This window comes from Poecilia latipinna, unplaced genomic scaffold (genome assembly GCF_001443285.1).
Source record: "Poecilia latipinna isolate Pla-1442-1.1 unplaced genomic scaffold, P_latipinna-1.0 Scaffold1908, whole genome shotgun sequence".
Classification (NCBI taxonomy): Eukaryota; Metazoa; Chordata; class Actinopteri; order Cyprinodontiformes; family Poeciliidae; genus Poecilia; species Poecilia latipinna.
The window spans coordinates 12,813-23,482 of record NW_015114524.1 but is presented as its reverse complement, the minus strand read 5'-3'; the positions used below and the strand labels follow the sequence as shown (position 1 = coordinate 23,482).

The 10,670-nt window shown below is 38.7% G+C and overlaps 1 protein-coding gene and 2 non-coding genes across 3 annotated transcripts in view; 1 reads left to right on the top strand and 2 right to left on the bottom strand.

Annotated features, from left to right (window-relative positions):
- The window catches only part of LOC106935093 (NACHT, LRR and PYD domains-containing protein 3-like), a gene marked incomplete at its 3' end in the record, with an annotated part of 17,536 nt that extends 8,460 nt beyond the window's left edge, over positions 1 to 9,076 (top strand). The window contains exons 7-12 of the mRNA XM_015015388.1: positions 131 to 571; positions 815 to 988; positions 2,800 to 2,973; positions 3,964 to 4,010; positions 4,105 to 4,310; positions 8,968 to 9,076. Coding sequence (XP_014870874.1) covers positions 131 to 571; positions 815 to 988; positions 2,800 to 2,973; positions 3,964 to 4,010; positions 4,105 to 4,310; positions 8,968 to 9,076 — 1,151 coding nt within the window. The remainder of the gene's footprint in view (positions 1 to 130; positions 572 to 814; positions 989 to 2,799; positions 2,974 to 3,963; positions 4,011 to 4,104; positions 4,311 to 8,967) is intronic.
- A 382-nt stretch (positions 9,077 to 9,458) lies between these two features.
- trnai-aau (transfer RNA isoleucine (anticodon AAU)) lies at positions 9,459 to 9,532 on the bottom strand. Its single transcript has one exon. It is a non-coding gene; the product is annotated as a tRNA-Ile (tRNA).
- Positions 9,533 to 9,953: 421 nt separating this feature from the next.
- Positions 9,954 to 10,027, bottom strand: trnai-aau (transfer RNA isoleucine (anticodon AAU)). Its single transcript has one exon. It is a non-coding gene; the product is annotated as a tRNA-Ile (tRNA).
- Between the last annotated feature and the right edge of the window lie 643 nt (positions 10,028 to 10,670).

The window sequence follows — 10,670 nt, the reverse complement described above, 5'->3', positions numbered from 1 at the left end:
TTCTGGCTGCTCTTCATGTTCATCTGACCTTCATCAACTCTGGAGTCAACCTGATGGAAGAAACACAAACATCTAAAAAGTCTTCATTATTTAATAATAATAAACCTAAACTAAAGTCTTTTCATCAGAGAGCTGTTGACCAGGCCTTACAGAGTCCAAATGGACACCTGGACTTGTTCCTCCGTTTCCTCCTGGGACTTTCACTGCAGACCAATCAGAGACTCCTACAAGGTCTGCTGACACAGACAGGAAGTAGCTCACAGACCAATCAGGAAACAGTTCAGTACATCAAGGAGAAGATCAGTGAGAATGTGTCTGCAGAGAAAAGCATCAATCTGTTCCACTGTCTGAATGAACTGAATGATCGTTCTCTAGTGGAGGAGATCCAACAGTCTCTGAGTTCAGGAAGTCTCTCCACAGATAAACTGTCTCCTGCTCAGTGGTCAGCTCTGGTCTTCATCTTAGTGTCATCAGGAAAAGATCTGGATGTGTTTGACCTGAAGAAATACTCTGCTTCAGAGGAGGCTCTTCTGAGGCTGCTGCCAGTGGTTAAAGCCTCCAACAAAGCTCTGTAAGAATGCAAAAGTTACTTTATGTATTTTTGAACGTGAGAAATTTTCTAATGATTAGGTAAATGTTTACTCATATTTTTGTTTATTTATAATGAACCAGTTCACAACAAAAGACAACATAAAGATGTGTAAAATAAAACAATTCAATTAATCTTTTATAGGAGAACATTGTTGGGTGGAAAGAAAAACACATTATTTTTGATTAAATGTTTAATTGTAGATTTTTCTCCCTGTCTCTTCAGACTGAGTGGCTGTAACCTCACAGAGAGAAGCTGTGAAGCTCTGTCTTCGGTTATCAGCTCCCAGTCCTCCAGTCTCAGAGAACTGGACCTGAGTAACAACAACCTGCAGGATTCAGGAGTGAAGATTCTATCTGCTGCAATGGAGAGTCCAAACTGCAATTTGGAGACTCTCAGGTACAATGTTCTCAACCCTGTTGACACCAGATTTCTGGCTAATGCACCAGACGTGGTCCAAGACTATTTGGCACCCTGTGCGAACAACCTTTCCAGCACAACTAAAAGTTGCATTAAAAGTTCATTAAGAGTGTCAGCTTTGTATTACTCAGTAAATAATGACACTTTTAATGCAAAGTTCCATTAAATATTTCATTAAAGGTCCTTTAAATGTATCAACTTTGCATTTAAAGCGTCATTATTTACCAAATGACACTTCCTGACAAGTCGCAAATCTTTTATGATGACTTCTTCATGTTCATTACAGGTGTTTTCTTATGTTTATCACAGCATCACTTTTATGTGCACTCCTTCAAATAAAGTGTTATCCAAAGTTTTTCTGACATATCGCCTAGCATACACTACCATTAACCCCTTAATTGTTGATGCCAATAGAAATTTTATTCTGCAATTTAGGCAAAGCCAATTGTGACAGGAGAAAAATAACTGACAGAGGGGAAATTTTCAGTCTCAGGGTTTTTAAGGCTGTACCATAAATAAATACCCTCTTCCAACAATGAAATTTGTTTGAGTATGCAAAGAGGTACAATGGCTGAGCGGTCTATAAACATAACAACAGAAAAAAGACTGGAACAAAAATGGCAGAGATCCCTTACCTGTCATGATCCCTTTTATCCTTTTCGTTTTTGAGCTGATGTGTTACCATTCATTCTCTTCTTGTGCCACTTCCTTCCCTTCTTAAGCCTCACTCAGTCACTCTTATGTCACCAGATATTTGAAAGCATCATGACAGTATTTTTTCAACACTCTCCATCTCACCGTCATCATTTCTTGATGATCTTGCTCTCTTTATTTGCCAATTTGAAGAAGCCTTAAAGTCCAAAGAGCAACCATATGACCCCATCACCCTTTGCCCCCTCCAGGTAAGTAGGAAGATCTGCTGGATATTAGCAACATTGGACATCATAACTGGAGAAGGAACAGACCTGTCCTCCTCACCGTCATCATGGGTGAAGTCAGATATCTTCTTTCCCCCTCAGAAAAAGGTCAGAAATTAACAATAAAAACAACATAAAACTGAACAGGCAGAGGGACCTCAGAAGGCCAGCAGGAACCAAAAAAATAAACAAGAGTTCATGGAGAGTGACTGAGAGTTTGAATATTGGAGTCCAAAGTTCACTAAGAAGTATTTCAAAGGGGCCCACAAAGATGTTCCAGAGGATGGCTATCTGACTGAGGAAACCCATGGAGATGTTCTGGAGGGCAGAGCTTGGAACAGGTAATCTGCAACAATAGCGGCGCAGACACCAAGGAGGTCATCAACAGAGGTGTAGGATCCCAAGATGCCAGAAATATTGTCAAAGAGATTCAGGAGACTGGTTCAGATAGTCTGGAGGCTATAGGCAAGAGGACCCAGGAGACCAGCAGCTATAGACACTTGGCAGCTGCTATCAGTGGGGAACCTAAATTGGTCATCGAAAAGTCTGCCCTGTCTCTTAGGAACTGAAATTATATTCTGAATTATCAGACTTAATCACCTTGGAATAATGCTGCTCAGGTATCTCCCAGGTGGGTTTACGAGGGTTGCAAATTGCAGGATTTCCCCCAAAAAAGTTTTAGAATAAGTGAGACTTGTCCCTTGGCGAGGGCATATGCAGATTACCTCTCTCTTGCAACCTGTCTGCATATTGTGTCATGTTAACCAATTCAATTAAGAACAAGTATATATTTTTTCTGCTGAAAAGGACCAGTTCATACCTTGGGTTCAACCTCAAAGTTCTCATCATGTGTGTTAAATTGTGTGTCTCCAGCTTGTCAGGCTGTCTGATCTCAGAGGAAGGCTGTGCTTCTCTGGTCTCTGCTCTGACCTCCAACCCCTCTCTTCTGAAAGAGTTGGACCTGAGCTACAATCATCCAGGAGATGCAGGAGTGAAGCGGCTGCTGGCTGGACTGAAGGATCCACATTGGAGACTGAAAGCTCTCAGGTAAGGAGGGGAAGAAAAGAGAGAGTGAGAGAGAGAGGACTAGGAAATAAATATAATACAAAATAATAACTAGACCTAAAACATAGTTAAACTTGAGTAACAAAGAATAACTAAAAAGAACAAAAAAATAAAACGGATACAAGGATGATCTAATCAAGCAAAAAGACTAAGGTAATAAAATAATCAAACCTAAAAAATAGCTCAAAATAATCCAGGACATAACACTGAGACTGGTTTCAATTGTGGAACACAATTGATTAAATTCTAAGTTAAAATTCTTCTAAAACCTCCTATAAAAAGAACAGAACGTGAATAAAGAAAAAAAAAACAGGAGATGAGATACAAAGGCCATAATAATGGACAAATCTATTAAATATTGCAAAAAGAACATTTAAGGCACCTCATATGTAGTGAGATAACCCAAATTCAGGAATCATGGCACACAAAAAGTGAAAGTCACAGTCACAACAAGCACTGCATGACTTGGTTGTGTTGAACCAGTGTATCAGAGTGCAAATCTATCTCTCATGTCAGCAGATCATCTGCTCTTGGAGGTACCGAGATCCAGAAGGAAGCTCAGAGGGGACAGGGCTTTCTCTGTCATGGGCCCCAAGTTGTGTAATGACTTGTCTTTGCACGTTAGAGAGACCCCTTCACTGTCCACTTTTAAAGCTCGTCTTAAAACCCATCTGTTTTACTTGGCTTTCAAACTCCAGTGGGATCTAGTTTTAAATTGTATGTTTGTTTGTTTTTAAACTGTAAGAGTTTTTATTTATTTATTTTTTATTGTTATGTTGTGTTTTAATGTACAGCACTTTGTATCAGCTGTGGTTGCTTTAAAGTGCTTTATAAATAAAGTTGGTATGGTATGGTAAATCCAAATGTTAGACTGTTCCTTTCCCAGAATAGGACAATGTGTGTGAGAGAGATATGTAATGTTCATGTTTGCTACTGAAAGAGACTGATGATCTGACCCCCTCTTCCTTTCAGGGTTGAGCCTTCTGGAGTCCAATGGTTGACACCAGGTCTGAGGAAGTGTAAGTGTGTTTTTCATTTGATTCATGACAACAAAGTTTCAATAAGTGATCAATAATTGCAGTTGGATTGTTTTTGGGTTTTTTTTCCCATCAGATTCTTGTCAGCTCACAATTGACACCAACACAGTGAGCAGAGAGCTCAAACTGTCTGAAGACAACAGGAAGGTGACACTTGTGGAAGAGCTTCAGTCATATCCTGATCATCTAGACAGATTTGATGTTCCTCAGCTGCTGTGTAGAACTGGTCTGACTGGTCGCTGTTACTGGGAGGTCGAGTGGAGAGGAGGAGTTTTTATATCTGTGAGTTCCAGAGAGATCAAACGGAGAGGAGACTGGAAAGACTGTAGGTTTGGATATTATCATCAGTCATGGAGTCTCAGCTGCTCTGATGTTCATGGTTACTCTGTCAGGTACAAAAACAGACAAACAAATCTCTCCTCCTCTGTCTCCAACAGAGTAGCAGTGTATGTGAACTGTCCTGCTGGCATTCTGTCCTTCTACAGAGTCTCCGCTGACTCACTGATCCACCTCCACACCTACAACACCACATTCACTGAACCACTCTATGCTGGTTTTGGGTTCTGGTGGACAAGTCCAGGTTCCTCTGTGTTTCTGTCAGTTGAGTCTGAAGAGTCTACTCATGTAAATTAGCTGCAACAGTACAAGGCAGTGATGTATTTTCTCTTATCTTTCTTGAAAACACATTAAAAAAGATATGCTGGGTGTTTGTGGATGAAAATCTACTTTTATATTTCCAAACTGCTAACTTGGTAGAACTGAAAATCAGTTTTTCATTTTGTTGCTAAGCTCAACAACAACACCAACACCAACACCACCACCACCAACAACAACAACAACAAAAATACATGAAACATTTCAACAGCAGGGCCCTTTTTCAGAAAATGAAATTCAGTGTAGGTTCTGGGTTAAGTATGTGTATACTTTGTTTTCGGTTTCAGAAAACCAGACAGTGATTAACCTGTGTCAAGTTACCACCCCAACTTACTCCATGAACCAGCCCTGCTTGGTAGCACTATTGTGCTTGTTGAGACCTGATGTTGGAGAACAAATATTCTATTGAAATTTCCACCAGGAGAGGGCGATCAGATTACGGTTAGATGTCTTATTTCATAAATATTTTTGAGCGCTGCCATTTTCACCACAGCCAATAATAATAATTTTGATAAAATTTCAGCCAGCACAAGGTTAATATGACACAAAGCCACATTCTTTGTACTGCCCTTCATTTTTATGCCAACAGCATGATGTCAGGAATATTACTGTAGCATTTAACATGTTAGTGATCAACAGAGAAACCCATCAGGATGACCACAATATGTGGGTTGACTGCAAACGTGTGATGAAGTGGATCATCATTGTTTAGTAAAATTATGTTTTATGCAAGTGGGAATTGATCCTCACAAGGGGTTGTGCAAAGTTATTCTATTTCTTTTATCTAATTATCAAGCACAAAAAGCTTAGTTTTAGTTGAGTTTTATGTTAAAGTGGAGCCTTTTATGCAGTAGCTTTACCACCGTCGGACAGTTGATAATTGGGATTTCAGCATTTATAAGGGCTTGCAATAAGCGGTGCACAGTTTTGTGTTGTCTAGTCACAGAACTACAAGACTGATAAAAGAACAAAATCCACCGACTTGCAGACAGTGAAGCAATGATATCGTCAGCATCACATTATGAAACTTGAAAAATAATCCTTATATTTTGGGATTTCCAGGCTTATTTGTCTGTATAAATGACAGTCACATTCATTGCTTAGATTGCTTAATTTTTTTATATTAAATTACAATTAAATTACACAGTTTTTCATCTGTTTAACAATTATTCACATTGATGCAGTCATTATTGTCACTAAACTATGCTGTGCCTCCAATTTTATTCATCTGAGTGGGCCTTTTTAATACCCACGCAGTAGCTTTTATGTTTAGATTTCATTTATCCTGGGTTTTGTTCTTCTTTGTTGTATAGCTTATTAAAACTTTCTGTGGCTTCTGTTTTTCCTGATCGGTTCTTATAGCTTTTAGTTTGGCAATGTCTTCTATGGTTTTAGCAATGTGTGAACTTGAATGCTGTCCTTTCTTATAAGTTATGGTCCATAACATAACACGGGTAATGACGGTGAACGGACCTGGGTGGTGCACAGAAGGGAAAATGGGTAATCTACCCCTGTACCACTTGAGAAAAAAACAACTCTCCGTTAGTCCTCGCTGTTTTCGCCCGGACTGTACACCGGTTGGATGCTAACGAGCAGATCCTTTGATTCCAGCGAGGCAGCAATGACAAAACCCATAGACATAATATAATATGATTTAAACTGATTTATATTATGTCTATGACAAAACCGCTTCATTCTCCAAGCCCTTGCCGAAATGACACGGAAACCCCTTACGAAAACGTTTCCACCAATCATCACCAAGACATGTAGCAACATCAGCCAATCAAAAAAGGGGATTCGGTATCGTTCCCTCCCATGGCTTAAAGCCCGCCTGTTGGAATCGGATCTTTCAACACTCTCCTCTCTCCGCTGGTCCGGTTCGGTTAGTAGGTCAACCTCAGCCCAGCATTTTTTTGTAGTTCATCTTCATCACTCCCTAACATAAACCATGAGGGAAATTGTTCATATTCAGGCTGGCCAGTGCGGGAATCAAATTGGTGCAAAGGTAGGAAAAAGTTAAAAAGAAGTCGGGATTAAGTTTTTTTTTCTTTGATATACTGAACTTGAAATGTTTTCGAAATGACTTTTTTGTCTAAAAGGTTTCTGAAACATAATATTGAATGGGAAAGAATGAAAAAATACATGTATATTTGTGTTATTTAGATTTTAACGGAGCCTCTGAGCTTTTGTTGGAAAATTGTTACTTTAATTTGAATGTTTTCTGTTGAGTCTAAATAAATAAGAAACTATTCAGTGTTTAATTAGGTAATGTGACCTATTTCTAAGTATAGGTCACATTATCTATACTGAGGAATAACTAGAGTAATTAGTGGTCAGAATGTACAGTGAAGTCTATTAAGGATTAATTTCTCACCATATCACAGCTCAAGAATATATGTTCTAGATGTAATTTTATTCATTCTAATTAACCAGTTTATTAAAAGAACTTAAGTTTTGCAATTTCTAATTCTCAGTGGCCTCCATTTTTTTTTGTCCGCCTCATCAACACAGGGGAATTTAAAATTTAAAACGACGTGAAAGCATCAATAGCAGCTTTGGAGTGATGATTAATGGGTTTGGTCAGGCTTTTGGAAACTCACAGGGCCAGCTGCTGTCTTGGCCTGCTTGTGAGGCTTTGTCACTGAGAAAAAAAACCCAACAAGAGGGTGAAAAGAAGAAATTTGCTGAGGCAGAGCAGAGGAATGCGGAGGGTGGGGGGCTAACAAGTGGTCCAGTGTCTGCCCTGAAACACTGATGAGGTCATTTGAATGGCTGCCTTTCCACTCAGTTGATCAGATGCTCATATTCAGAAAAGAAAAACCAGTTGACATATCAATAACTCCTGTTTTCTCTGTTAGTGCATTAGGCTGCATGAAAATGTCTTTTAGTTTCACATTAAATACAATATTTTTATAAATTTGAGCAATAATAGCTTAATTCTCCATGACTGCCCCATTTAAAGCCTCATTGAACTGAGTTTCCTTTGCTGCAGGAACAGGCGTGGCAGCAGCAGCATATGGCCCGAGTCAGAAGCCCTGATCACTGAACAAGTGTATTTACAGCAGACTTAGTGAGTCTGAGGTCATGAATGTTTGACAGTGGATTAACTCTGCTTGAAACCACTCACTAACACAATCCAACCAAAATCCCCTCAGCCTTCATATTCTCCCGGCTCCCATCATCAAAAATACATTAAAGCAAAGGTTAAAAGGTCAAAGAAAGCTGCCAGTAATTTACCCTCAGCTATTTTTTCTTTGGTTTTGAGAAATACATTTGGATGACTCCATTCAAATAATCTAAAGCTAACATTAATAAGTTTAAATATGAGTTAAAAGTAGCTAAAATTGAAAGGAAATGTTGCTGTAAGCTGCTTTTGGGGAAGCTATTTTGCCCTCTTCTCTTAAGACGCCCACAGATACAGCCCTTACTTGAGATTAAGGTCAGCTGGCTGATCTGCTGTGACAGTGTGTGCTCTTACCACAGTTTGGCACCGGGATGTCAGCCACTAAAGATGGAGAGCGGACTGAATCCTCTGACAAAGCTCTGCTGATCCCTGCAACTACGGCCCAATCCGGGTTCCTAAAGATGCAGCCTTGACCCGAAGCAGAGTTCAGAGCAGAACCAGTTAAAACCTGTCATTTCCCGTCCCACCCTTCCTTCTGCAGAGACTTAATATACAAGTCAAGTCAGTTAATTAGAACCAGTCAGAGTCCCGTACTGGTAAACAGGTTAGAATTGATGCCATGATATTGGTTACATCAGAACTGGAGGGCATGTCTTTAAAGATGAACACTGAGGGTTTTAAGGATTCTCAGAAAAAGAAGTTGGCTTTTTCAAATTTAATAACTTGCAGACTAAATTGTAAATTATGTCGTAATCTCCTTCCTGCTGTGATTTTGGTCAAAGTGAGAGTTCTGTATGATTTTAATAATCTTTGAAAGCAATAACATTGTACATTTTAGTACCTACTTTAAATGTGAGCTGTTTTTACAGCTTGAACTTCAACGTGATTGGATAAAATTGACACAAATTAAAGGTTTTCAGGCTGTAAATAGCATATCACCAGAAACATACAGACTTGTTTCTGTTTTACAGGTGGTCTTGTGATGCTATGATATATTTGAACATCAGCATGTGCTTTAGATCCTAGGAACAGAACACAGACACAGACAGAACAGAGTTTTGTCTTTTTCTGTAATTCACTCAAATTGAAACCTTAAGACACATCCAAATTCCAGGATTTAATCAGATAATTCTGGTTCATGTATTTTTTTTCTGTCTTTAGTTCTGGGAGGTGATCAGTGACGAACACGGCATCGACCCAACAGGAACTTATCATGGAGACAGCGACTTGCAGCTGGACCGGATCAGCGTTTACTACAACGAAGCAACAGGTCACTTCTTCCTGATCCTGAGTTTATTTGTCCAAACTGATGGTTATGTTTAAGAAAAACTTACATGATCTTGACAAAAGTGCTCATATTCAAAATATATATTTTTTTCAAAATCAACATGCATAATGGTGTTATTCAGCATTCTTTTATGAAGGACTTTATGTTAGAGTTGGCCAGCATGGGTATTGAACCCATGACCTTGGTGTTATTAGCACCATATGCTGATCTGCTGAGCTAACCAGCCATGCATACTATTGAGTTTCCATTGACTTAAGAAAACTAACATGATCTTACCACTGATGATTTGAGAAAAGAGTTCATATTATAATGTTTTTCAGAATCAATATGCAGTGTGGATTTTCATAAGACTTTATATTTGCTTTGGTTGCTATGGGGTTTGAACCCATGACCTTGGCGTTATTAGCACCACGCTCTGACCAGCTGAGCTAACCAGCCTTTCATGTTGTTGAGTTTTCATAGATTTACTAAAAACTTAGATGATCTTGACAAACGCAGTCATATTCTAATGTTCAAGATCAACATGCATAAAGATAAATTTTCCAGTGTTATTTGAAGTGTCAATACTGTGAAAGACTTGATGCTTCAATTGGCTGACATTGGGGATTGAACCATTTACCTTTTTGTACCAGTCTCTGACCAGCTGAGCTAAACGGCCACACAGAAAGTTGAGTTTCCATGGAATTAAGAAAACTTACTTGATCTTTACACAGAAAAGTGCTAATTTTCTGATGTTTTTCAAAGTCTGTGTGCAGAAACATTTTTTCCAGCCTTCTCATATTTTTTAGTGTAAATTTTATTCTCCAGCCTTTCTCTATGGCTCAAATTTGTTGATTTTCCTTGGACTTTATATTTGCTTTGGCCAGTATGGGGATTGAACCCATGACCTTGGCGTTATTAGCACCACGCTCTGACCAGCTGAGCTAACCAGCCATTCATGTTGTGGAGTTTTCATCGGTTTACTAAAAACTTAGATGATCTTGACAAACGCAGTCATATTATAATGTTCAAAATCAACCTGCAATATTTTTGAGCCTTATTTAAAGTGTCAATATTGTGAAACTTTATACTTCAATTGGGCAGCATTGGGATTGAACCCATGACCTTTTAATTATTAGCAACACTCTCTGACCAGCTGAGCTAATCAGCCACGCAGAAAGTTGAGTTTCCATGGACTTAAGAAAACTTACATGATCTTCACACAGAAAAGTGCTAATTTTCTAATGTTTTTCAAAATCTTTGTGAGAAATGTTTTTTTCCAGGCTTTCTCTATGCTTTTATATGTTGATATCCTTAACCCTTTATATTTGCTTTGGCCAGTATGGGGATTGAACCCATGACCTCGGAATTATCATCACCTCACTCTGACCAGCTGAGCCAACCAGCCACACAGAAAGTTGAGTTTCCATGGTCTTAAGAAAACTTACAGGATCTTAACAGAAAAGTGCTAATTTTCTAATGTTTTTCAAAATCTGTGTGCATAGTTTTTTTTCCAGCCTTTTCATATTTTGTAGTGTCAATTTTATTCTCCAGCCTTTTTTTAAAAAAAAAAGGCTTTTAAGTGTTGACTTCCTTA